At 59.6% G+C, this 27,568-nt stretch overlaps 1 protein-coding gene across 1 annotated transcript; it reads left to right on the top strand.

The window, feature by feature from the left end:
- Positions 1 to 204: 204 nt before the first annotated feature.
- Positions 205 to 26,754, top strand: PDXK (pyridoxal kinase). The gene is made up of 11 exons (XM_021679260.1): positions 205 to 395; positions 11,504 to 11,558; positions 17,753 to 17,857; positions 18,440 to 18,523; positions 19,651 to 19,697; positions 20,366 to 20,451; positions 21,427 to 21,472; positions 23,801 to 23,912; positions 24,436 to 24,572; positions 26,234 to 26,300; positions 26,569 to 26,754. Exons 1-11 carry the CDS (start codon positions 309 to 311, stop codon positions 26,679 to 26,681), a joined length of 939 nt encoding a protein of 312 aa, XP_021534935.1. The 5' UTR covers positions 205 to 308; the 3' UTR covers positions 26,682 to 26,754.
- Positions 26,755 to 27,568: the final 814 nt, after the last annotated feature.

Here is a 27,568-nt window from a genome sequence, read left to right as displayed (position 1 = left end):
CGGCTGCCCCGCCCACGCGCCGGGAGCGCGAGTGACGCCACCGCCGCCGCCGCCCGGGCCCAACGCCGCGCGGCTCCGGCTTTCCCGGTCCCAGGGCGGGCGGGCGGGCTGGGGGGCGGGGCTGGGCGGAAGCTCCGCCCCCCCAGCCCGCGCCGAGCGGGACCGGCGGTTCCCGGCCGCGCTGAGGTCACAAGGAGGCGGCCTGGCGCCCGAGCCGAGCGCCTGCGCCGAACGGAGCCGAGCAGAACCCAGCGAGAGGGGGACACGCGGACGCCCGCTCGGCCCCGCGTCGCCGCGGCAGGCCCGGCATGGAGGAGGAGTGCCGGGTGCTCTCCATCCAGAGCCACGTCGTCCGCGGCTACGTGGGCAACCGGGCGGCCACGTTCCCGCTGCAGGTAAGCGCCCACAGCCGGCCCGGCTTACGTAACCGGCCGGGGTCCCCGCGTGAGGGCCCGCGGCGGGGCGCCCGCCGCCGAGCCCCGTGACCTTGGCCCGGCCAGCGCTCCGCCGCTGCCGGAGCACGGGGGGCCCCTGCGCGGGGCGGGCTCCCGCCGAGCGTCAGGCCCCCGCGCGTGAGCTGTGGCGCACTCGCCACCCGCGCCCCTGCCTGCTGCGGGCGGCCGGGGCTCCCTGCAGACGTGAGAATGCGGCGGGCTGCCTCCTGACCCTGCCCCAGGGGCGCAGGAGGAGGGAGGGAAGGCAGGTGTTTGCAGTGCTCACCTGCTGGGAGGGGGAGGAGCAAGCTCGCGGACTCTGGCTCCCCGGGGACCAGGGTGGGTCCCAGCTTCTGGGAGGTGGTCGCTAGAGAGGCGGGTGGGGCAGAGAAGGCCTCCCTGCAGGGGTTGGCTCTGAAGAAGAAAAGCCCAGAGACAGATTCAGGCCCGTACCCTTTTGGCTTTAGAAGCTGCGTTTCAAATGTTTTATAGCCTCTACTTCATGGTGGGCTTCCCTTCCTCCTCTCCTGCCGGTCCTTAATGGGTCTCCCAGGCCAGGAACCCACTGCTTCCTGCTGCAGCCCCAAGGTTATGGCTGGATGGCCCTTGGAGGGGCAGAAGGAGGCCTGGATGCGGTGGGCATGAAAGCCAGAGGCCAGAGGCAATACCAGGGTGATGGGCACTTCCCTGCCTTGTCTGCCCAGCAGGAGTGCTGGGTGGCCACGGCAAGGTCGTGGCTCTCCTGGACTAGCCACCTTTGGCCTGTTGTCCCTGGCCTGCACCCCCCGGTGCAGGAAGCAGGTGTGGCTGGGCCACTGGGTGCCCCTTGCTCCTTGGAGTAGGGTGGATTGTGCGGGCAGGGTCACTGGAGTGGTCCTGAGCTTGGGGAGAAAGGTGCAGGGTCTCTGAAGCAGGGGCCCACCTGGAAGGCAGGACCAGGCAGGGCTCTTGAGAACACCTTCAGCCTACTGTCCCAGTGGTAGGAGCAGCCCTCGCCCTTCTTGGCCAGGGAGCCATGGGAGTTGCCCTTGGCAGAGGTGTGCAGGGCCCCTGCTGGCTTCCCTGTGTCCTGTGCCCAGTCCCTCCTCCCTGTCCATCCACACCCACTCTCCTCTTTCTCCCTGCACTGGGCACACCGTTCCCCTCCTCGGCTCACCTGGGTCCTCCAGGGGATGCACCCTTGTTCCTTCCAGGCATGTTCTGAACTTCCACACCAAAGTGCCTCTTAAGGTTGAGCTACGGTTCTTACCTGGGGTTTCGCTAGTGCCTGGCATCCTTACCTGTGTGCTGGGGCTGTGGGACACAGGCTGGGGGCAAGGGTGATGGTCATGTCATCTCCTTCTACCTGTCGTGGGGCGTGGAGGGGCTCTTGCCTCTGATTTGACCCATCCCGGCACTTCCTTCTAGGGTTGTGAGGCCCAGGAGGAGTATGGCAGGGTAGTCTCCGAAGGCAGGGGGCCATCTTCCACACTGAGCTCAGTTGCTTCATCTGTAGAATGGGCATGATGCCTACTCCCAAGTTGTTTTAGGGCCAGGGGAGATGGGTGTGTGAACATCTCTTGGAGTTGCTGGCTACTGAATGAGGTGGGTCGGCATGCCCAGGGCGCTGTGCTCACCCACCACCATGCAGGAGGACCAGACAGGAAGGTAGGGCTGGGTGGCACGTAAGTGTGCCTGGGGCATCTCGTGGAGGCTGGGACCTCTGCCAGGAGGGATGTGGGTTGGGTTTTCAGTTACTTACCTATGTGTGTTTTTTGCCCTAATTTCCTCCTCTTTTTCCTAATTACCGGAATAAGATAGAGGGTTGGGGGATGGAGAGGGCTGAGGAGGGGAGAAGGCCAGGGGTGGTGGTCCTCCAAACATGCTCCCCCAAGCTGGACCCCAAACAGGGCAATGTCCGTGTGTTCGGGCGGCTGTAACAAAGTACCGCAGGCCGGGCAGCTCAAACAGCAGGTGTTTACGGTCCCTCAGTTCTGGAGGCTGGAGTCCAAGATCAAGGTGTCAGCACGGCGGTGTCTGCATGGCATGTGGATGCTGTGTTCACCTGGTTCCTCTGTGTGTGTCTGTGACCTGATCTCATAGGGACACCGGTCAGATTGCATCGGAGCACCTGGTGACTTTGTTCTACCTTAATTACCTCTTTAAAGATCCTGTCTTCAAATACAGTCACATTCTGAGGTGCTGGGGGCCAGGGTTTCAACATAGGAATTTGGGGAACACAATTCAGCCCACAAAGAGAACAATTTCCAGAAATTTCTTAGTTCACTGGACACACTTAGTGCTTCCTTGAGCAGAGTCTAGATTTCTTATCAGCCTGCAAATGCTTGTTTTGGCCCCGGTTGCTTAGCTCTGGGAGGATCAAACAGTTAATACTGCAGGGTGCTCCACAGGGTCCCATGCGGGCGTTTTGCTCCCCCCCCCCCCACCATCTGTGCACCGCTGGAGCAGAGCCAAGCAGTGAGAGGGGTGGGGATGGCTGCCGAATGACCTCGGACCAGCCTTAGCGCAGGACGGGCTGGGTTGGACAGAGCCTGGAATAGGCTTGGAGGCCCGCACTTGCACGTCCCAGCAGGGGTCCTGAAGGGAATCATCCTGGATCGCCCAGAGTTGTGCTCAGTGGGGAGTATGTTCTCAATTTGGCCGATCCGGTAGAGCTGGACTAAGGCATGCTTGTGCACGCAGCTGAGTGTGGGAAGAGAACTTAGCAAGGGCAGCAGGAGGTGGGCCCTGGCTGGGCCCCACAGATTTGGAGAGACCGGAGAAGCCCCTGTGGGGACTGGCCCACTGTCCCTTTGTCTTGGAGTTCGGCTCAGGGACGGGGCGCTGCCGGCTGAGCCTTCCCAAGCCTCATGTGCACAGTGAGAACAGTACTCTTGGCAGTCAGCGGGGGCCCGGCTCCCGGGGCACTGCCCAGACGGAGCTCTGCCGGGGGTGCTGGGGGGCCCGTTCCTGGGGTGCTCCCGCCGCTCCACCGTGAGTGTGTCTGTGGCGCAGACGTGTCCTGGCTGGAGGCCTGTGAGGCTGGGCTTCAGGGCCCTGGTTCCCAAACTGCTTCTTGCCAGGTCCCCAAAGCGCACTGCTTGCCGTCTCAGGCAGGCAGCCCATGAGCAGCCGCCCTCCCTGGGCAGAGAAAAATGTCAGATGAAACACAGAGGAGCAGAACCTTGACCCTGTTTTTGAATTTTGTTTTCAGGCCGAGTCCAAAGTATATTCTAGTGACTGGCGACAGAGGAAGTAGAACGTCGGGCGGGATGAGCCCATGTTTGCAGAGCAAGGAGAGTAAGGGCATGGTCTTCATGGCCCTGTCCGTGGAGAGAGGGCTGCCAAGTCAAGGCCAGACAGGCCGATGATGCGTCGGGGGCACCTCCCTGTGCACGGCTGGGCCTTCCTGCTGCTCTGGCCTTAGGTTCTAGGGCCAGGAAAGAGCACGGAAGGGTGAGGTAGGGTGAGATGAAGTGCAGCCCGGCGCCTGTTGCCTCCCACACCAGACACTGGTGGGACTGCCTCCTCTTGGAAATTGGAAACCTAACGTTCTCCTGGGCCGGGAGGTACAGTCCGAGCGAGCCGGCTGCGTGTATGTCGGCACGTTGGATCGGCAGCGCCTACCGTGGGGAGCGGAGGTCCCAGAATCCCCCAGGCAGCCGCACCACCTGCTTCTGAGCTATCGTGGTGAAGGTACAGCAGATCTGCGAGCCTTGGGGTGGTGTGAGTGTCCCGGGGCCACTCTCCCAAGTGTTGCAGACTGAGGGGATAAAACCACAGAGATTCTCTCGCCACGCTGGGCGCCAGAAGCTGAAGTCAGGGTGTTGGTGGAGCCGCATGCCATCTGAGGGCTCCAGGGGAGGAGCCTTCCTTGCCATGGACAGGTGGGATCTCTGTGCTGGGCTGGGGGCATCGCTGGAGGGTCACAGTGGAGAGGTGCAGCCTTGAAAGGTCACCTCCAGTAGCCTTGAGAATCTGACTTGGGCTTTTGCCTAAAACCCACTTAAATCCCATGTCAGGATCTCCATGACGGTGTGGGAGTGGCGGGGAGTCGTTTATTTCCAGCTTTTCACTTTTAAGAACCCCTGGAGCCTCAAGGTGGCCTTCTTCAGAGGAAGATCTTTACATTTTTTCCTTAGCACTCCTAGGATAGAAGGGCCTCGTGCAGCAGAACTACATTTGGTAAGAATGTCACCCTGCCCCCTTTAAAAGACATGGGTTTGCCTTAATGTTTTTCCTGGTGATGCCCATGTTGGCAAACAGTACAAAACCACTGACACGTGGACATTCACATCCTTGGAGGTGGTGTGTTGGGTTTGGAACATGTCCCAAGCGTGTTCTGGAATGTTCCCTTGTGCTCCAGGACACGTAGCTCTGCTTGCTTCACTTCCTGCCAGTTGTAATGATTCCTGTTGCCACAGCCTCTGGAAGTCACCGGGCTGGTCGGGGCTGTGCCAGTCATTGCTTTTGCTGTTTCACCAAGAAGGTCCAGAATTGCTTAATTTCTTGATTTCCTAACTCTCTTTCTTGGTTTGGGACTAAGGTTTCTGTTGTTCCTCTTCGCTTGTCATGGAGAAAGCAAGAACTTAATTGGTCCCATTTTTCTGATCTTTTCCCCACCGTGTCTGCGTGTGTGTGTGTGTGTGTGTGTGTTGTGTGTGCACTGTCCTCTGAGTGGGGCCCTGTCTCCTGTCTAAGTGACTGTCCTCACAGGGGTCTGGGGTAGCACTGTGCCCTCTGGAAGGGAGTGTGTGTCCGTGTGCAGGGGGCTTACATGACGCGGGGGCCGTCGGCTTTGTGGCTCACCGGCTTGGTCATGCCCGGGGCACACCTGCGTGGAACTTCTGAAATAGAACCAGCCCGTTCTGCTCACACAGCTATGTGGAAGAGTGACACCGAGGAACAGAATAAATGATGGAGTTTCTCAAGAAGAAAGGAGGCAGGTGTGGGGCCCCGGGCCATGTGGTAGCATCACGTGGTTGGCCCAGGGGCGCAATGCCTCTCTTCCCTGCCCACCCAAAGCAGCCGCCCTGTTCCCTGTCCATACCGGGTGCTGCCGGGAGACCCCTTCTCTTAGGGCGTTGTAGCGCAGCCCAGCCCCCAGCAGAACCCGACCGCTAGCACACAGACCCTGTGCAGGCCTGGGGGGCATGGGGTGTGCTGCGAGCAGCGTGGGGGTCCAGGGCTGTGACAGCTGAGGCGGGGGCGCACACGTGGGCAGAGGGCCGTAGGACTGCAGGTGAGCTGCAGGCCGCTTCAGGGATGGAGGGCTGTTTCCAGTAGGAGTTCCTGTTGGAGGTCAGAGGACAGTGGACGTGGGTAGAGCTGAACTGTGGGGCTGAGTAGTCACAGGAGGTGGGCAGGACAGCGGGCACTCAGCCCCGAGGCTGATCAGGATGCCCTCAGTCACATGACACTCTGGTGTCCCCTCTTTCCTAATTCTGATTTCCTGTAGAAGCAGCTCCAGGTCTTGCAAAACAAGCCATAGTGAGGATTCTTGAAGACAGTGACCCCCCACCCCCAGAGGAACCGGGGTGGTCTGGGCAGGATGGGGGAGCTGTGCTGGAATATTCCAGAGCTTTCCCACTCCTGCTGTTCTGAGTGCTCTGCATCCCTGCGAGGGCGGATCGCCTGCCGAGCTGCTGAGTTAATGACCGTGTCTTGCGTGGCTGTCAGCAGAGTGTGTTGATGATGCGGCAGTGAGGGGGATCTGGCTGCAGAGAACATGCGTCACCTGCCCAGGGCCCCTCCCCCTCCCCAGGGGCTGGCTGGGGAGAGGGAGCGTGCCTTGTTGTGGGGGCTGCTTGGCCAAGGCTCCGGGTTTTTTCTGAATGGGAGTGGGCTTGCTGGTGGAGCCCGAGGCCGGGGCTTTGGCCATGCCAGCCTTCATCCTGAGGTTCAGGGGATGGTGGACGCATCCTAGGGGCTCACGGTTGGTGGCGCCCCAGAACCCTAAACCACCACCAAGCCCGGGTGCTGCAGCAGAGGCTGAGAAGGCAAGGATCTGCACAAGGTCTCGGGGGCTTGAGAGAAAGGTAGTCTACGTTCAGGACATCTGCTCACAGAGACATAGGGATTTCAGAGCTTTTGCGGGGGTCAGAACGTGGGCAGCAGCTCTACAGCCAAAATGTGGAATCATGGCGTGCTGGGACACACAGCCAGGGGGGTCTGCGGGCTGGGGTTTCACGGGTACACCTGGGGGCTGGGGGGGTGGTGAGGACCATCACGCAGGCCTGCACTAGGCGGTGCGAACAGAGACGAGGCTGCCAGCCTGGAGGTGCTGGGAGGAGGGGACTCTGCTTGGGGGCGGGGAGCAGCAAGAGTGGGTGGGGGCCGTGTTCCCCCTCCTGTGGCAAGGCTTTTCTTCAGCTGTCCTTCCTGGGTCGAACAGCATTTCTTCCTCTTTTTCTTTCTTGAATTATCTTTTGCATCTTTTCACTGTGTGCTGCTGGTGCGCTCGTAGATGTTTAAAAAGTGGGGGGTCGCGGAGGCTGATTCCTGTGTGTGCCCGTTTCCATGGTGACCGCACGCTGCCCCGGCCGTGGAAGAGGTGTGTGCGCGGTGGCCTCCGTTATGGGGGATCCTGCCATAGTCCAGTCGCTTAGGAGCGAGCTCATAGTAAGAGGTGGTCAAGTAATTAGGGAGGGCTGAGGCTAGGCGAGTTGTTACATTTGTTTTTCATTTGATTCCTGTAAGTTTTGTGATTCCGGCTTTAGTAACAGTGGGGCTTTAGTAACAGTTCCACGTAAGACAGTCTTGCACTCCTTCCCTCCTCCAGAGGCTGATACCCCTTCTGCTCCCCCACCCAAACACCTGCTTACACAGCGCACCTGTAATGAGAGTGGACTCCACGGGGTGATCTCCCTGGGGCCCCAGTCCGTGATCGCGAGAGAGCGATCCCCCTCCGCGGTGCCACCCACACTCAAATGGGGTTGTGCGGTGTGGGCACGGTCACTGGGGCCGTCTTTAGGATCCCGTCTCCCCAGGGGCTGTGGGCTCCAAGGTTCACCATGGAACGATGTGACTCTCACCCACGAGAAAACACAGACAGTGCCGTCCCATAAGTTGGCCCGATACGGGGCAGTCTTGTCCATCCGCAGAGCCCACGGGGCACGAGGGACTGTTCCCATGGAATGGGACTCACGCGAAGTCTGTCCGGGCACAGGAGTTTGGATGTGCGCCGCACACAGAGCAGACGGTGAGCGTGGCTGGGGAGAACCCAGGCCACCCACCCCAACGCTCACCGTGCGTCCGGGACACTGCAACGGACTCCTGGACCAAGAATCAGTCTGTGTGGCTCCCCCCGGGGCCGGGGAAGAGGCGGAGGCAGCAGGGTCCCGTCCAGAAGTGGGGACCAGAGCAGTTACCTCCACAGAGGATTTATTAGGTATTAACCAGGTACCACTGTCCCCCGCTTTCCGGAAATTCACAGTAGCCACTTCACTTGTACAAACGGCCTACATGGCTACCTCTTTACGCTAACCGGGGGAAACCTGGAGAGGATTTTTGCTTTTATGGAAAAACCATTACTGTATTAACGCAGGCCCTTCATTAAAACGGAATGGAGCAATGTGAACTTCTGGAAAGCATGGGGTGCCCCTCACTTTCGGCTGCTTTGGCTTGCCCCAGGTTCCCGAGGGCCGCCTGCTTTCGGAAAGCGCCGGAAACCTGCATTCCGAGCCGCGGGGTCCTCGTGGAGGCACCTGCGCGCCCCCGCACCTGGCACCTTCCGGAAGCGGCTGTGCGGCCAGCGCGAAGCTGGGAGGGGCGCTGGGCTCGCAGGGGCGTGTGGGGAGGGGCTCTGCCTGGGGTGCGAGCCCACAGGGGGCCCCGCCGGTTGAGGGGTGGAGGGTGCAGCCCACTGGACGGGGCGTGGCCGCTGCGGCACCTGCTTGCTGGGTAGTCGGCCCGCGCCTGCGCAGTGGCGTGCCCGCGGGGTGGGGGAGGGGTGCGAGCCCTGCGCTCGGCACGTGCGCTGAGTAATAAGCCGCGTCCGCTGCCGCCGTTGAAGTGGAGAAGCAGGCCCTGGCCCGGGGCTCAGCTCGCTGTCGTTCAGAAGCGCGAACTAGGGACTTCATTCTCCTATCGGCTTGCCAGCTTCAAAGGATTAATTATCTACACGTCCAAAAGCACTGGAGCAGGATATTTTGGCAGGGGTTTCGGGATTTGTGTCATGGTCGCTTCAAAGCTGTTTCTTTAGACTTGATTAGAATCCTAAGGGATTTGAAGCAGCGCTGGCTGAAGCTGGGGGCAGGAGTCTGTGCATCGGGCAGGCAAATTTGCAAAGGGCCAGTTTTAACTGTAGTTTAACGAGACTGGTGATTTGTATTTTATTTAAGTTGTGATAATATCCGCTTAAATATTTTGGAGAGGCTTGTTCGGTAGAGATCACAGGTGTGTAGCTCAGTGAACGATCACAGAGGGAGCTCCCCTGTGGGCCCCCCCCCCCCCCCCCCCCCCGCCACGGGCAGCGGGGAGTGTGAGCAGCACCCAGACGTCCACTCCCCACACCCAGCTGCCCGAGCAGCCTCTCCAGACCACCAGAGCAGTGGGGCCTATCTCTGAAGGTTCAGGGGAGACTTGGAGGGTGGGGTGGGTGGTGTTGGGGTGAGTAGGGGAAGAGGCTGGGAAGTCATTGGTGTGCAGGAGAGGGAGGGGACGGCCAGGGACTGGCCACCCACGGCCCTTGGGTTCCTGTTCTCCTTGTCTCTCCCACACACCCGCCAGTCTTTCTCCTTGCATCTCACCACCCCTCCCGCTGTCTCCTTCTCTGGCATATTCCACGGGACACCGGCCCACCCCATGCGGCCCCTCTGTAGGAACTGAGGTTTCAGTGTCCCTGTGCCCTGTGGACTGTCTCCGAAGTTTGTTGAAATCTCTCACCCACGTCCCCTGTCCTGTCCTTGTGGACCAGTGTCATAAAAGGCTCCTTTGTTCTTTCTCATTTTCCTGGGGTTGGGGAAGGAGAAGAGTCCAAACGTCAGCAGGCTGCGTGAACCTGACGGCATTTGGTTTATGGGGGTGTTAACACTGTGAGGCCTGCTTCCGCTCCTTCCCCTCATTCCCCTGGGGTCACACCCACTCTTCCATCAGCAGCTGGGCTCATGGGGCTCTGATGTCCCACACCCCCGCCGGGCGGCTGTCCTGGCCCTTCTCTTGGTGCCTGCTGGTGTTCCACTGCTTGTGTGTGGCTTGTGTGGTTGGCGTCTCCCGGCAGCCCGTGGGCGGCCTCAGCTTCTCAGTTCTCAGGTGTGGCCTGAGGCCTGGCCGGGGTGGGAGGGAGTAGAGGGGAGGCGCCACACCCACTGGGGTCTGGAGCAGGGGGCCAGTGAGACAGACACCAGGGGAGGTGTGGCAGATGTGTCAGCAGATACTCATTAGGCCCTGCTCTGTCCCCACGTGTCCTGAAGAACAGGCTCGTGCCCTCCTGGAGCCCCTGCCCGTCCCAGGGGCAGCTGTGCAGGCATGGTGGGACTGGGGGCCACAGAGGGGGTGGGCGTGGTGGGACTGGGAGCACTGACGAGAGGTGAGGAGACAGGATCCTTCCAGGCTGACGAGCCGCCCCTCAGTGCCCTCATGCAGGCGGGTGCTGGCTGCTAGCATGGGCCCAGCGCCAACCCCAGAGGGAGCTGTGGAACAGACATCTTTCTGTCGTGACATGGTTTCACATGGCTCCAGAGTCAGGGCTGGCCACGAGCCCGTTTGGACTCGAGTATCCCACAGACAGGTTGTGGTTGGAGCCCATGTGTGGGCCCTGACCCCCCCCCCCCCCGCCCAGCCTGCCTCATTCACACAGGGGTGGGGGGGCACAGAAGGAAGGCCTGAGTGAGGGCAGCCCTGTGCCAATGGCCCCGGGGCCCCACCCCTTGCTCTCGTAGGGGGCCTGCCTGGTTCCCACGGGTCTGGAGGACTTGGGCAGGCCCTGGTAACGCTGCTCACACTGATGAGGCTTTGGTTTGCTCCTGGGTGTTCAGGCCTCACCTTGTGGTGGCTGGCAGCTCATGGCTTTACCCTCACCCCGAGCCCCAGAGGCCTTGTGCAGTACTGGGCAGACTTCCTCAGGCAGCCGGCTCTGGGAGGGATGAGGAGGGACACAGTGGATGCTCCGAGAGCTGTCAAGGGTCCGTGTAGCAGGGCCCTGGTCCTGGGTCTGTCTGCAATGAGGCCAGCCAGGGCCAGCCGGGAAGGTCAGGTGGAAGAGGCCAGTGGGGCCTGGCAGGGACCCAGGGCCAGCGTAGGACACGAAGGCCAAGGGCTGGGCTGGGCAGCGTCCTGATGCCCACCACCTCTGACGGCCAGGGATCATGTGAAGGGCCCCACAGATAATGTGGCTCGTCCCCCAGGGGGCTCCGCAGCCGTCTTGTTGCCTGAGTGAATCCATACCTGCGTGTTAAATGGGAGAAATGGGAAAGGTGAGCAAAAGGAAAGATCGCCCTGGGATTTGCCACTTCACTGGCAAACAACTGTCCACACTGGCTTGCGAGGGAGGCATCTGGGCCGTTTGGGACGTAACCTTTCTTCCCCTTCATTGAAGGAGGAGCTGTTACTTTTTACGAGCTTTCTTTTTAACTCCGTGGCACCTGGAACCTGCGTGCAGTCACCTCCCTGTGCGGTGAGGCCCGTGCCTAGCTGTGGTGCAGCCACAGGGTGGCCACCTGCCCCCCAGGCCAGGTCAGCTGGCTCTGCACTGAGGTCCCGCCTTGCAGCCAGCGGGCCGGGGCTGAAGTGCCCCGGAGGCTCGAGAGCCAGGCTCCTGGGGACGGAGTGGCCAGCTGTGCCGTCCAGCAGGGAGCCCTTGGCCCTGCCCCCCCAGAGGGGTGGTGGCCTCAAACCCACGTTCTCGAAACAAAGAGGGCCTCACAGCCCTCTCTCTGTGTCTGAACAGATGGACGCCTCGCTGTCTTGCACTTTCAAGCGTTTTCGCTTGGCAGGACTTCCAGGGCTTGGCCCTCCAAGCTGGTGGCTCCCCGACATGCTTCCAAATGCAGCCCCTCACCACACACATGGATGAACCCTGCTCAGGGAGAGCCTCCTGCCTGCCCCCGGGGTCCTGGCTTTCTCACACCTGGTCCTTCTCTGTCTCGCAGGTTTTGGGATTTGAGATTGACGCGCTGAACTCTGTCCAGTTTTCCAACCACACAGGTAAGGCGTTGTTGGCCTGAGCAGTCACCGGAAAGCGGAGTGTGGGCCGGAGAAAGCGCCTTTAGAAATCTGGGGGCCCCACCCCTCATCTGACGGTCAGGAGGTGGAGCCGGTCAGGAGGTGGAGCCGAGGGGCTGCCCAGCACGTAAGGGGCGGAGGGGGCTGGGTTGGCCCGGGCTTGGGTGTGGCTGCTGCATTTGAATCTCAGCCCCGTTGCTTGAAGCTGAGTGACCCGAGGCAGGTTGGGGGAGCCTCCCGGCACCTCAGTCTCCTCTGTGAAACAGGGACCTGCTCCTAGCTTCTGCTGCGGGGCCGAGCCCCTTCCAGGTGACCACGGGCCGTGAGCAGGGCCCCGCGTGTGCACGTGCCACTGGTCGACGGTCCTGATTCTCTCTGTTAAAAACCAGTGCCTCAGAAACTCACATGGTGTCATCTGTCTCAGCTCAGGGGACACAAGGACACCTGTGCACAGAGGCTTTGAAACAGAACTGCTAACTCTGGGGCCCGTGAGGGACACTGCCCTTGGAAAGGTCCCGAGTTGTCGGGACAAGCTTCCCGAGCCCGCTCCCCACACCCCCGACCCCACGGCCTCGGGAGCTGCCTCCCCTGTGACCCCACAGTGCTGTAGAGGCAGGGGCATGAGGCCCCTCCCTTCCTGGAAGCACCCCAACATCAGGTCTCCTGAAGTTACTCTGAACGCAGACAGAACCCCGGGAGCACAGAGCGTCCTAGAGAGCGCCGGCAGGGTGTGCGGGTGGGTGCCTGGGCCTCAGCCCCAACGCTTAGGAAAGATAACCCGAAGCTCGCTGGTGTGGCTTTTCTCGGAAGGGATGGGATATCGTGAGTCATGAACTGAGGGGAAGAATGATGTTTGGGATTCAGAAGAAAACCGTTCTCACCAAAAGCCCTTCCCTACTTTGGCTTTGCCGAGGGCTCTTGCTGAGAAATTTGGAGAAGCCCTAAGAAGTTTAAGTCGATTCGGCGAACTTCCCTGAATCCCACAGGTTCTATTGGCTGTTTCAACCACCTTCCTTTTTGTTTGTTTAAGTAAATGAGCCAAACTGGCTTGGCCACTAAATGTTGGCGTTAACTTCATTGCTAAATATCACATGGTACCGTAATCAGCATCGGTTCAGTAGAAGCCAAGAAACTGCCACTGCGCTTTGCACAGATCCCAGGCTGAGGGAGGGGGCCTCGGGGGGCTTCAGGAGCACGCAGCTGCCTTCTGGGCTCCCACAGAGCCTCTTGAGTTGGTGGTGGACCGACCATCCCGAGGGGTCCTCTGACCCTGACCCAGAAGGGGTGGATGAAGACCAGACCCCCAAGTGTGTGGAGCCCACGCAGGTGCAGCGGGTAGTTAGGGCCAGAAGGGGATGGGGGCTTCCCGTCCAGTGGGGCCTACTCCTGCGGTTCCTGGCAGGGCCCCCACCCCAGCCTCTGGATGCCATGCAGTGCCTGCCTGGTCAGGGGACCCCTCAGGCAGTTCCCGGCCGGCAGTGACCCCGAGCACCCCCCATTGGGCTCAACAGGGCTGTCTATGCAGCCTGATCCCGAATCTCAGGGGGTCAGTCCTGGACTTTGGACCCGGAAGTATTTAGGGTCTTTTTTTTTTATCTTTCTCTCTCTTTTTTTTTTTTTTAAAGATAGATGAAGAGTGTGCTTGTGAAGTCAGGGGGCGGGGCAGAGGGAGAGGAGAGAATCCTTTTTTTTTTTTTAAGATTTTAAGATTTTATATATTTATTTGAGAGAGAGCACAAGCAGGGGGAGGGGCAGAGGGAGAGAGAGAGCAGACTCCCCGCTGAGCACGGAGCCCGACACGGGGCTCGATCTCAACCCTGAGACCATGACCGGAGCCGAAATCAAGAGTTGGATGCTCAACGACACACTGGGTGCCCCGGTTTTTACCTTTTTATTTAATTTTTATTTTTTTAATTTTTAAAATAGATTTTATTTATTTATTGAGCGTGAGCAGAGGCAGAGGGAGAGAGAATCTCAAGCAGACTCCCCACTGAGCACAGAGCCCGACGAGGGGCTCGATCCCATGACCCTGAGATCATGACCTGAACCGAAACCACGAGCCACTTCCGACTGCACCACCCAGGCGCCCCATTACCTCTTTGTAAAAAGAACCGGGAGCACTCACTGTGAACAAGTATCCATTAAGGCCTGTGTATGCGGGGAGAAAGTCACTGCACCACCTGTCCCCATCCGTGAGCGTCCTTGCCCAGCACTGCGCTGCTCCGGCTGTCTGGCCAAGGCCTCGCTGTTGTGCTGTTCCCACCATGTGGTCCTACTGTGTGCTCAGTGCTTGGCTCACACCGTGCATGCCTGGCCAAGACATTTCAACCATATGCCGTCTTACCCTGCTCAATGAGCGGTCCTGTGGATTGCATGCGGGGACCCCTGAGCAATGCCTGGTCACTGCAGAGGCTTCTGAATGTGGCCGCCCACACTGCTTGTTTCCTGGGGTTGGACCCATGTAGGGGCACTTGCAGCAGCTCTGTTCCCAAGTACACAGTTCTGCGAGCTGTGATCCGCTCTTCCGGGTCAGAAAGCCCTTCTTGCTTTATTTTTAAAATTTTTTTTTAAAGATTTTATTTATTTGAGGGGGAGAGAGAGAGAGAGCACACACAAGCAGGGGGAGCAGCAGAGGGAAAGGGAGAAGCAGGCTCCCCACTGAGCAGGGAGCGTGATGCGGGACTCGATCCCAGGACCCCAAATCATGACCTGAGCTGAAGGCAGACGCTTAATTGACTGAGCCACCCAGGCGCCCCTGACCTTTTTTTTTTTTTTTTTTTAAAGATTTTATTTATTTATCTGAGAGAATGGGAGACAGAGAGCATGAGAGGGGAAGGGTCAGAGGGAGAAGCAGACCCCCCGCTGAGCAGGGAGCCCAATGTGGGACTCGATCCCGGGACTCCAGAATCATGACCCGAGCTGAAGGCAGTCGCTTAACCAACTGAGCCACCCAGGCGCCTGCCCCTGACCTTTTTTTAAACAACACCTTTCTTATGATATTTATGTGCCATCAAGTTAATTCCCTGGTGAAATGTGTAATTCGGTGGTTGTAGTACACTCACAGAGAGAACATTTTCACTGCTCCAGGAAACTGTACCAGAGTAACTCCCTGATCCTCACCATTGCCCCTCCTCCTGGCCGCTGGACCACTCATCTCATTCTCCTCGGATTTGCCCATTCTGGAGATTTCGTATAAACGGAATCATATGATAGGTGACCTTTGGTGTCTGACTTCTTCCACTGAGCCTCATGTTCTCCAGGCTCATCCATGTGGTAGAGTGTTCCCGTGTGCCACTCCTGGTCATCGCTGAGTAATAGCCCGTCACAGTATGGACAGACCACACTTCGCTTCTCTGTCCATTTGTTGATGGGCATGGGTTTATGAATCATGGCTGTTAGGAATGCTGCTGGGGGCACCCGGGTGGCTCAGTCGGTTGAGCATCTGAGTCTTGATTTTGGCTCAGGCCATGATCTCAGGGTCGTGAGACTGAGCCCCACGTCGGGCTCTGCACTCAGCAGAGTCCACTTGAGATTCTCTCCCTCTGCCCCTCCCCCCCTCAAATAAACAAACAAATCTTTGGAAACAATGAATGCTGCTGTTGTGAACATCTTTGTGCACACGTTAGTGTTCTCCTGGTGGATAGACCCAGGAGCACACTTGCTGGATCGGATAGTAACTCTGTGTTTGATCGTGTGAACGACTGCCAGACTGTTCTCCACTGGCTGCACCACGTTTCGGCCCTACCTCGAAGTCTAAGAGCTCATCCTCTTCAGGACATCCTGTTTGACTTGTCTTTGTCTTTTGCATTCTAGCCAGCCTAGTGGTGCGAACGGAATCTGTTAAAAAATGAAATTCAACCAAGTAAATTTGCAGATCTAATTGGTTTTGTTAAATGATTCATGAGTTGGGCAGCATCCCATCTGGCAAGTAGAGGGGAGCTCCAGTGAGCTGAACCGAAGAGAGGTTTTTATTTATTTATTTATTTTTATTTTTTTAAAGATTTTATCCATTTATTTGACAGAGAGAGAGACAGCGAGAACAGGAACACAAGCAGGGGGAGTGGGAGAGGGAGAAGCAGGCTCCCCGCAGAGCAGGGAGCCCGATGCGGGACTCGATCCCAGGACCCTGGGATCATGACCTGAGCTGAAGGCAGTCGCTCAACCAACTGAGCCACCCAGGCGCCCCCGAAGAGAGGTTTTTAAAGATTTATTTATTGATTTTAGAGAAAGAGGGAGAGAGAGTGTGGGGGGAGTGGCAGAGGCAGAGAGAATCCCAAGCAGACCCTGCACTGAGCATGGAGCCAAATGTGGGGCTCTGTCTCACGACTCTGAGATCATGACCTGAGCCGACACCAAGAGTCAGAGGCTCAACCGACAGCACCACCCAGGTTATACTGCAGTTAGCTTCAGTATTAAGTCTTGGTTTACCGACTTGGGGTCTTCACATAAGTGACACCATTTGGGGCCTGTTTCTTCTAACAGAGCTCATTGTGGTTCGAGTCAGAAATGGCTGTAGATCAGGGCACCTGGGTGGCTCAGTCGGTTAAGCGTCTGCCTTCGGCTCAGGTCATGATCCCAGGGTCCTGGGATTGAGTCCCATGTTGGGCTCCTTGCTCGGCAGGAAGCCTGCTTCTCCCTCTCCCTCTGCTACTCCCCCTGTTTGTGCTCTCTCTGTGTCAAATAAATAAATAAAATCTTTAAAAAAAAGAAAAAAAAGGCCATAGATTGAGGCCGGAGAGGCTCCATCCTGGGTGAGCAGGTTTTCCAGAGTAGGGCTGGCACACTTTCCCTGTTAAGGGCCAGATAATAAATAACTGGGGCTTGGCACCTTCTGTGCCCTCGCGGCGTGAAAGCAGCCAGAGACCACATATAAAGGACAGGACACAGCTAAGGTCCAATAAAACTGGAGCTTTATTAACAGACACTGAAAATGGAATTTCATAGAATTCTCACAAGTCATAAAGTATTACTCGTTTTTTTCCCCAACCATGTAGAAACATAAAAACTCATTCTCAGCTTGGAGGCCATGCAAAAGCATGCAGCAGGCCAGATTAGGCTCACGGGGCCTGGTTTGTTGACCCCTACTCTGGGTCCGCGTTTCTCGGGTTTGCTGTGGATGAGAATAGGCTGGGGCCTTGCTAAACCCGAGTGCTGGGCCCACCCCCAAAGACGGACTCACCTGACTGGGCCTGGGCCTGAGAATCTGCATTTCAGATGAGCTCCCAGGGGTGCTGGTGCTGCCAGTCTCAGAGACCCCGCTGGGGAGAGGAAGGGTGATGTGCTTTGGAGGAGGGAGGCTTTGGGAGCTCAAGGGTCAGAGGGAAATTCCTAGGGGTTAAGGATAGCCACAGTGTGCCAGGGGCCCCCAGGACCACCCCCAGACCTGGCAATTTGCTAGGGGACCTCCCAGGACTCAGCAGGAGCTAAGTCAGCCCAGGGCAAGAGCTGGTGGGGAGAAGTGAGGCACCAGGCCCACACTCCAGAGCCACCAAGTTTTCATGGGTGAGCTGCGGGGTGTCTGGTGTGGCCCCAGCCCTCAGCCTCGTGGGCAGGGGTCCTCCTACGTGGCAGGGGGGTCCCCTAGGAGTCCCGTTGACAGCATGCTCACTGCCTGTGTGCCTGGAGCGAGCACGGCAACCCGGGCACCTGGTAGGGCTGAGAACCCAGGTCACATCTGGCTCTTGGTCAGAGCTTGACCCGAGACCGGCTCCACTTGCAGCTGAGTCTTGCGGGGCTGGGGTGGTGGGATGTGACGGGCCCTGCCTACCGAGCGTTCGGCCCGGATGGGGTATGTGCACAGCAGAGACTGGCAGAGCGAGCCTCCCACACACCCCACGCACCCCACAATTCAGGGAGAAGGCACACAGCTGCGTCTAGTGTGTCAGCATGCCAGCTTGGAGAGCTGACCGTCCTTGTGGTGCTGGATCGGCTCCGGAGAGTGCGGGCGGTGGGAGTGGGACCCCTGGTGTCAGCAGTAAGAACTCCGGGGGCATATGAGCCAGGGGTGTTTGGGGGGGTGCTCTGAGGCTGATGGTGTCAGGGCAGGGAGCCGCTGAAGCACGGCATCTCGGGCCTTGCATCAGCCCCCGGGGAGAGCACTGTCCCCTGGCGTCGAGCGATTGGGCCGCGGTGGGCCGTTGGGTGTCAAGGGCCTGAACGTTCTGCTCTCCCCACAGGCTATGCACACTGGAAGGGTCAAGTGCTGAACTCAGATGAGCTCCACGAGCTCTACGAGGGGCTGAAGCTGAACAGCGTGAATAAATATGACTACGTGCTCACGGGTGAGTCCGCGGGAACTGGGTGCTGGTCCCTGTGTGCCTCGCTCTAGCGGGGGGTGGGCTCGGCCCTGGTCCCGGCCTCCTTCAAGGACGGATGGCCTTTGCCACCTGAGTGACTGCCAGGCCCCCATAGCAGGACCTTGGGGGTCCCGGCCACATGGCGCTCACTCAGATGGGCCATGCTGGGGACCACACTACTGGGGCCATGTGGGGGACACGTGGGGATGAAAACACCTAGGTCAGCCACCTACTGCCACCTGCTGCCTTGGTTCCTTAGTTAAGTTTATGGTAAAAATATGTATTTGTATTTATCTACGTAGTTAGAAGGGAACACGCTTATTGAAAATGGAAGAGACAACAGGGAAAGTGTTCCTTGTACACCTCTCACTCACAGCTTCTTCCGTTCACTTAACACTTTTGGGAAATGCCTGGTGTCCCCTCAATGACTACAGACATTGGGGACACTTTGCGCCCTGCCCACCGTTCTCTGGAGCAGAATGGTTTTGGTGGCGCTTTCTCCTTGGGCGTGGTCAGTTGCTGTGAGCCTTCTGGTTTATGAGGGTTGCCCGGATTTCCCTCCCAAAGGTTACATGAGGGACAAGTCCTTCCTGGCCTCGGTGGTGGACATCGTGCAGGAGCTGAAGAAGCAGAACTCCAAGCTGGTGTATGGTGGGTGCTGGGCCATCACCTCCTCGGGCAGGGTGGACCTGCGGCCCTTGAATGGGTGGCTTGGCCTCCTTCCTTCTGGCGCCCCTCCTTCCCATTCTACCTCCCCCAGCCTGTAAGCTTTGAATGTGCTGGGCGTGCAGGGGTGTGTGCTTTCAGGGCTCTGGAAAGGCTTCAGGCTGTCTTCACAGTGACCCTGGCGTCTGTGGGGACAGTTAAAGAGAAGTGGGTTGCATACGTGCGGTAATCTGTGTCCACATGTGAAGGCTGGAGAGGCCAGACCCTGCGGTTGGAGTGTGTGTGGCCACTGTTGGCCCTAGAGAGGGTGGCGGAGGGTGTGGATGTCCCGGGTGGGGCCTGTCTAGTGAGGGTGGACATGCCACGTGGGGCCCAGCCGTGGAGGGCGAGGCTGAGGCGTGTGCCAGGCCTGTCTGTCCCCAGCTCCAGGCAGCCACACCAGCCCCTAGGGTGTCTGCCACCCAAAGGCCTCTCCTGCTAAGAGACATGGAAGATTCGGGTTACTCTTTCCCCCTGGGACTCAAACGTGCACATTCAGGGCTCTGCAGGGCCCTCCCACGTATGTGACACTTCCTACATCCAGGAGGGAACTCCAGTGGCCTGACGTGGGGGCCCCACCATCAAGAGCAGGAGCCGGGTTTGGGGGGCCCACGTTGCGCAGCCCCTTCCATCAGAGGCTCTGTGCAGCACCTGCGTGTTCTTGTCACTTCAGCCATGCAGACTGGGCCTTCCCAGGGGTGCAGGTGTCCCAGGTGTAGAGGCCAGTCCCCACCCTCAGCTGGCCTGATGCCAGGTCCCACACTGCGGCCCACTGCCCAAAGGGAACGAGCTTGTATGGGGACAGGCGACACTGGCCTCAGCCAGGAGGAGCGAATGGGACTGCTCTTCTGTGTCCCTCTCTCAAAAAAGGTGCAAATGATGGTCAGATAGAAATCAGAGCACTCAGTCGTCTCGGACGACAGAACGCCAGGTGACAAGGCGACTGAAGGTAGGAGGTGCTTTTCCCACGCTGTTAGCTGCATACGTGAAATTTAACAAGGAAAAGAAATGTTAAGGGCTCTCATCCTGTTGGGTGCAGCGATTGTTAATAGATGCCCTTTGTGTCTCCGCAGTGTGCGACCCGGTGATGGGTGACGAATGGAATGGCCAAGGCTCCATGGTTAGTGATTTCCTGCGTGTGCTTCCACACATAGGACACTGCACACGTCCTATGTCATCCTCACCTGGAAGTAAGGGTTGGCAGACGGGGTTTCCTGTAAAGCACCAGAGAGCAGATATTTGGGGCCCTACGATCCGCTGTATCAAAAAGCAGCCCCGGGCATCTGGCTGGCTCAGTTGGTAGAGCAGTGTGCGGCTCTTGATCTCAGGGTCATGAGTTCGAGCCCCATGTTGGGTGTAGAGATGACTTAAAAATAAAATTTTCAAGAAAAAAAAAAAAAGCCACAGTTCGCAAAGGAACAGACATGGCCATTTCCTAATAAAATTTTATGTATGGACACTGAAATTTGAATTTCTGTAACGTCAGTGTCACAAACGTTATTTTTTTACCTTCCCCCCAACCACATAAGAGCAGACGGGCCGTAGCTTCCCGCCCCTGACGTCATGTAGAGCAGGGGACGCCATCCAGTGAGGGAGGCGGAAATCCACCGGCAAGGATCACCCCATGGCTCCCAGAGAGACCTAGACCGGGAGGGTTGGCGGGGGTCAGCCCATGCTGGCTGCGCAGCGCCCCTGTTGCGGGCCCCGACCTGGACCGCGGGGCTCCCCAGCAAACGTGCTCTCCTCTGTGTGCGTCAGCCTATGTCCCTTGTCGCCCCTTTCCTTCAGTACGTTCCAGAGGATCTCCTTCCCGTTTACAAAGAGAAGGTTGTGCCGGTTGCAGACATTATAACCCCCAACCAGTTTGAGGCTGAGTAAGTAATCTGAAACCACTGAAGCTTTCAGACCTCCTCACGGGGCTTGCCGGTCAGGAAGGCCCTGCCTCAGAGCTGAGCAGCGATCTGGCAGCAGGGTGGGGGACAGGCCATTCTGCCTAAGGGTGCCCTGGCCCGACAACAGCAGCAGGTGGTCATTTCACCCCAAGTCCTGTGATCGCGCTGACGCCTAGCCATTTTCCTGAGCAGCAAGAGCCTTTGGGGACAGAAAGTGGAGGAGCTGAGGGCACACATGGGTGACACAGGCCACGGGTTGGAGAGCCCATGCCAGCTGGTGCAGGGGACCATCGTGGTACTCCAAAATCCACATCCCAAATCTCTACATGGGATTAAAAGGAGTCAGCTGGGCCCTCGTGGTAGTGAGATTCAGAGGGCTCTTCTTGGACTGCAGGGCCCCCTGATGAAGAACCAGTGCGGGGGGTAGGGGTGGGTAATGAGCAGTACCTCGTGCCGTGGGGTGTGTAACTGAGTGTCCACATGGGTTCATCTCTGCCACAGTGCAGTTTCTTGGACCATCAGTGGGGTCCCCCCTGTCTCTGAGGCTGCCTTTTGAAGGAGGGGTGGGTGGGGTGCCTGGACTCCTAGAGACCTGGGGTCCCCGACCTGGCCCGTCCATCCTGGAGGATGGCAGCTCACCCCAAGGACCCTTGGTGGACCTGTGTGAGAGTGGTATGTTAACCACTTGCAGTTTGTATTTTGCATTTTGACTTTCAGTGGACGTTGGTCACTCTCATCGGCCACTGAGGGGCCATGTGCTGCTGTCCCTTGCTGTGGTTAAATTTTACTCTTGGCTGGTCCTTAGCCACGTCGCGGTGGCGACCAGGTCTGTGATGGCCAGCAGACACTGAGCTCCTGAGGGGATGGGAGCGGGTTACCAGTGCCACAGTAGCTCTGGGGATGTTTCCAGCAGGACCCAGAGATGCAAGGCCTCACCTGTGCTCACCTGTCTTACAGGTTACTGAGCGGCAGGAAGATCCACAGTCAAGAAGAAGCGTTAGCGGTAAGACCTCCGGAGGCCTGGCATGGGACAAGTGGCACCATGCGTGGTGGGGAGGGGACAGCTGTATGCCCTTGGGGGTGGGGGATGGGCACCCCGCTGGCCAGCAGGGGCTGAGGGATGTGTTGTAAATTCCGTGGGGCCCCCGTGTTGGGCACCTGCACCTCTAACGTGCGTCCGGGTCTGGGCTGACCCGCTGCCTGCTCTGCTCATAGCAGGTGCCTGGAGGGGGGCTTCCTGGGGCAGCCGTAACAGAGTGCCACAGACCAGCATATGAGAACAGAAGTGTCTTCTCTGTGGCCCCGGGGGCCAGGAGTCCGACATCAGGGCGTCGGTGGGACCGTTCTCGGCCTAAGTCAGTGGGGAGGAACCGTTCCTTGCCTGACTCCCAGCTTCTGGCGTCCCTGGGTTTGTAGACCCATCGCCAGGCTCTGCCTCTGTCTTCAGTGGCCTCCCGTTGGTGCGTCTGTGTCCCCCCCTCTTTCTGAGGACGCGGGGCAGATCAGATCCAGGCCTGTGCTGGTGACCGCGTCTTGACCTGCTTGCATCTGCGCAGACCCTGTTTCCAAAGCAGGAAACAGGAGACACTCCAAGGCTGTGGGCCGAGGGTCGCAGCAGTTCCTGAGTGCTCGCTGTGTGCCCGGTGCTGTGAGTCCCGCGCACCGTGACCCGTGTGTGTGCACGGGAGGCCCGCCCTCCGGACGAGCGTGCCATCGCCCCAGCCAGTGTAGACAGAGAAGACGGGCCCAGAAACCGTCTGTGCCAGGCGGGGTCCAGCAGAGACCAGCAAGAGGGCGTGTGCGCGGCTGGCACGTCGGGGTGTTGGTGTGTGCATGTGCACGTATGTGCGGTTGTGCGCTGTCTGGGCACACGGGTGCAGGTGTCTGTGTGTGCACAAAGAGGCTTATTACAAGGTGCTGTCTTGCACCTTTGGGGCCGGGCGGGCATATCCGGGACCCGCCTCAGGGCCCGCTGACGGGAGTGGGGGCGGCCGGGCACATCCGGGACCCGCCGCAGGGCCCGCTGACAGGAGGGGGGCCAGGCTGGGCACATCCGGGACCCACGGGAGAGGCCAGGCGGGCACATCCGGGACCTGCCGCGGGGCCCACTGACGGGATGGGGGCTGGCAGGGCACATCCGGGACCCGCCGCAGGGCCCGCTGACAGGAGGGGGGCCAGGCCGGGCACATCCGGGACCCGCCGCGGGGCCCGCTGACAGGAGGGGGGCCAGGCCGGGCACATCCGGGACCCGCCGCGGGGCCTGCTGACGGGAGAGGCCGTCTGCAAGTGAGGCAGGTGAGGTTTCTTCTTGGAAGCTCTTCTCAGCTTTCCCCACGGCACTTGTAGCCCGTCTGTCGTGGAGCCTTAGATGCAGTTCCTGGCCACGCGCCCGAGCGGCGGCCGGGCCCCCTCACAGCTGTGGCCTCGCTCCGGCAGGGGGCAGGTCCGCCCAGCAGGCCCAGTCAGGGGCGCGGCAGGCCCGAGGGGCTGTGGAGCGTGTCTCCCCGGCGTGCGGAGGGAACAGGGCTGCCCCCGCCGCTCTGCGGGCCCCTGCGTGAGGACGGAACGCACGGCCGGCGGCCTGCGCGGGGCTCGGAGCGGAGCGTGCGGCCAGAGCTGCCGCCCCAGGACGACGGGCCCTCCGCCAGCCGTGACGGGAGAGCCCCTTGCAGAGAGGGCACCGCCGCGTGACCCCCCGGCTCCCAGGCCCAGGGCTGAGGAGCGTCGGGGCGCAGCCGCGTGGGCTGACGCGGGGGACCTCCTGGGTCGCGGGAGCCTGAGTGGGGACCCCCACGGGCCCGGGAGCAGAAAGCCCGAACGCATGTGCCGCTTCAGCGTCCGCACGAGAGCCTTTCGGGGCTCAGGGTGACCCCCGGCGGGCGGGCGGCCTGGCCCCCCTTCCCTGAGATGAGCGGCCCGTCTGGCTGGGCCGGCACTCTCCGGAGCCCCGGTTTACCCAGTGGGGGTTTCGTCCCAGGCCTGTGTCTGGGAGGGCGTGATGGGCTGCGTGGAGCCAGCTGGGAAAGGACAGCCGGTCGGGGCGGGCTTGGCCCCTTCCTCTGAGTGGGGGTGCGGTGGGTGCGGGGCCCGGCGGGCCGCAGCTTCAGGCCTCCGGCAGGGGCGTCGGGCGCGTGGCTCCCACGGACGAGCTGCCGCTCAGCTCGCGCGGGCTGGTTGCTCACGTTCAGAGCGTCTGGCCTCCGCCCCGTGAAGCCCAGCCGTTCACGTGCGTTCTTGGCACAAGGGCCGCCGGTGCCTGGCTGCTCGGGCAGCCGGGAGCCCTGGCAAAGGTGGCCAAGGTGTGGCTGATGCACCCCCTGTGCCCCGGCAGGTCATGGACGAGCTGCACGCCATGGGCCCTGACACGGTGGTCATCACCAGCTCCAACCTGCTCTCCCCGAGGGGCAGGGACTACCTGACTGCGCTGGGGAGCCAGAGGATTCGTAAGTGCTGGGAGGGCCCGTGGGGCCTCCTGTGGCGATCCTTAATCGGGTAAATGCCCCCTGAGTTGGTGTTTTCTGCACAGTGCCAAAAGGACACACGAGGTCGGGGTCACACTCACTGCCCCAGAGGGCACGCGGCCTTCTCACCACTCCGTCTGTGTCTGTGGGAGAGCACACCCCACACCCCCATGCACCCCTGCACACACACCCCCATTTGAGTAGGTCCACGGTCCCTGTGGCTCTAGGCGCCCTCATTACTCCTCCTGCCGTGGGCTCCCTCTGCATCCCGTCACAGGTGCTGGTCCCCCTGTGCTGCTGTGCTGTGCTCCCCCGGGCCATCCTGCTGGGGGTTCCAGTATCCACGTTCTTCCTGGGGATGGGGCGTCCGTCCCAGTGAGCCCCTGAGAGGCAACACTGGCCCTCCTTGCCACCGTGCAGGGGAGAAGTGGGGATGGGGGCAGGCCAGTTCCCAGTCCTCCACTGGCCCAGGGTCTTAGGGCCCACTGGCCGTGCTCTTCTCCAGGGAACCCCGATGGCTCTGTGGTGACAGAACGCATCCGCATGGAGATGCACAAGGTCGATGCAGTCTTTGTGGGCACCGGGGACCTCTTCGCCGCCATGCTCCTGGCGTGGACGCACAAACACCCCAACAACCTCAAGGTCAGCAGGATGAGCCCCCTCCCTGCCTCCAGCAGGGACGATCTGGGTGCTGCAGGGGCTTAAAGAGGAGGACTGCGTACACCATGCTGGAGTCGGCCGGGTCCGGCTACGGGGCAGTCCTGAGCCAGACGAAGTCCCGGGGGTGTGAGCCAAGGCCTGAGAGGGGTCATTGTGGCCTCAGTGAGTCTGTAACTGGGAGCATCTCCCAGGAGAGCAGCCCAGTCAACGTTTGCCCTGAAATGTCCTTGCCCCAGTGACTCGATAGACTCAGAGGCTGGGAGCCCCCTCGGAGGGATGAGGGACAGGGCTCCGAATTCAGACTTGCAAAGACGCTCATCTCTTGCTAGCAGTTGTCTGTGTGTCCATCTCTCCCCCCACTTCCCACATTGTGTGTAAAAGTCCACAAATGCATGTGTGTACAGAGAAAGCCATTTTGCGCAGGCATTGCTGGACAAGGGGAGCAGTTGCTACTGATCTGGTAAATTGGGGTATGGGGTGTCGGGGGTCTTTCCCGTGTGTTCCATCGTGAAGCTCAGGAGTGACAGCCGCATTCTCTGACCTCTTTCTGCACCGCATGCAGTATAGTTGCTTTATGACATCAGTCATGCTGTGTCTTCCTTCAGCATTGTTAGAACCACAGAACTGGAGACCCGCTGTGCAAAAGGCCACCCCAGCCGTTGGGTCCCTCTTTGCATACTGTGGTGGCAGAGGAGGAGGCTCCCATCTCTGGAATGTGCACAGGAGGGGCAGCTGTGAGGGGGTGGTTAAGAGAGACAAAGCATGCCTCATCTGTGTTGGGTCCACTGGAGGAAGGAGGAACTTCGAGTTGGGATCTGGAAGTGGGTTCCCCTAAAGCTGTCTTTATTGGACACCAGGAGGGGCCCTGTCTCCCCCCGGGGGCAGGCACACGCCCTCCGTATCACATCAGTCCCACTTGTGACACACAGGGCTTGGGCAGAGCCCAGCCACTCTTGCCTACAGGGCTCAGGGACAGGTGCTGTGATGTGAAGCCCTAATGTGCTGTGTCCTGGCCGGTGCCCCCTGGCCCCCGACACCCAGGGATGAGGGTGAGCACAGACCTGTTTTAGTTGGCAGCTGTGGGCGTTCCGTCTGGTACAGGGCACCTTGGCCAGCTGGTGCCCAGTGGAGGCCTTGCTGCTGGGCTGCCTGAGGCTAAATCCAGGTTCAGCACAGCCCTGGGTCCGGAATTGGGTGGGAGGGCGTTACACTCACTTCCCCAGCTCCTGATGAGCCCTGAGTCTTTGACTTTGAGACGCCAGCAAGCAATGACTTTGGCCAACTCTGGGGTAGGAGCTCTTTTCCGTGTAGATTCTTTACAACTACTTCATTCCAGAAACACTTGTATTAAGTACTTACTGCACGCCAGACGATATCAACAGGTCCTAAGTCTCAGCCCTTCCCCAGAGTACACGGGCCAGAGGGAGGCGGTTAATTTTAGTACGCAGGCATTTGCCCAGCTCTCCCAGGATCTTTGTGGTGAGCCGTCCCAGGGTGGGGAGCATGTGATGGTAAAGCCGGTGCCCTGGTGACTTGGGTGGAGACAGTGCTGTGGACGCAGAAGACCCTATGCGGACTCTGGGCATCATGGGAATGGGGGAGCCACAAGGTGTGTGTATCTCCTGTGCCCCCCTTCCCCACAGGTGGCCTGTGAGAAGACCGTGTCTGCCATGCACCACGTTCTGCAGCGGACCATCAAATGTGCAAAAGGTACCTCCTGGAGAGGGCCAAGGGTGCGTGAGGTGGCTGGCACTTAGAGCGGCGGGGGGGGGGACAGCTCTGGTGCTGGCAGCGGGGTCTCTGAGGCTCCTGCCGCCACCGCTGGCCTTCGCGCAGGGGCAGGGCCAGCCTGTGGGGTGTGAGCCCGGGGTGGGAACTCCAGAGGTGGTGTGGGCTGTCAGGGCTCAGGCAAGGGAAGGGGGGAGGAACTTCGGGGTAGCTGCTGCTCTGTCCCTGTCATTGACGTTTTGTCCTGTAGCCCAGGCAGTGGGAGGGCTGAAGCCCAGCCCGGCGCAGCTGGAGCTGAGGATGGTCCAGAGCAAAAAGGACATCGAGAACCCGGAGATCGTGGTCCAGGCCACAGTGCTGTGAGGCCCGTGTTCCGCACCCCAGTGCACGGCGTGTGGTGTCTCCCTTGTCCTGTGAACATGTAGCATCTGCCTTAGAGCTGTGACTGAAACTTGGTCTTTTTTTCTTTCATGAGTGTCCAGCATCAACTGGTCTTATTGTGAAAACGTGCTGGTCGTGCTTTTCAAAAGTAACAAAGCAATCACAGAAATCTGTAATTTGGGGAATGCAGCTCCCCGCGGCTCTACTGTTGGGGCGCGGTGTGTCCCGTCCCGAGTGGGCTGGGGCTGGGGAAGCCCGGCTCTGTGTGTCCCCAAGGAAGACTTGGGTTTTAACCATTTGCGTCTGGAAGAATTGTGCCAAATCTCTGTGTTGTCTTTCTGACCTGCCCCTCTCTGCTCCCACTTCAGACATTTTGTTTGTCACTCAGCTGTTGGGTAGGTCACCAGGGAGGGTTTCCCTGCGGGGACAGATTGACAGCAGCTGGCCCAGCACACCCAGGCACTGTGCAGTCATGCTGGGGGGCACCTTTCCAGGACCCTGAACATTCAGCCTGGTCTGCGTGTGTCATGCCCATCCGTGGGCCCAGGGACCTGCTGGGTGACGTGATGGAGATGAGGAAAAGTCCTGTGGGTCAAGGACAGCTTGTAGGAGGACTAGCACATTGTGTTCCCTATTTTGTGGCACGGCAGGTCGAGTACGCACTGTGTTTGCCCCCAGTTGCTGGGAACAGATGAATCCAGCCATGGTGCCGGTGCAGAGATGGGTACGGGGGGGCAGCGGGGGATACCTGCCCCTCCCTGCTCGGTTCTGCATTCTGTGCCAGCCGGAAGCCAGGAAGCAAGAGGCCCCTCGAAAAGCCAGCTGCAGCTGCCCCCGCCCCTCACAGGAGAGGGTGTCGGCACCTCAGA

Source organism: Neomonachus schauinslandi, chromosome 1 (genome assembly GCF_002201575.2).
Source record: "Neomonachus schauinslandi chromosome 1, ASM220157v2, whole genome shotgun sequence".
In the NCBI taxonomy this organism is placed as follows: Eukaryota; Metazoa; Chordata; class Mammalia; order Carnivora; family Phocidae; genus Neomonachus; species Neomonachus schauinslandi.
Note: the sequence above shows the minus strand (reverse complement) of the source record. Positions and strands in the feature narration are given on the sequence as shown.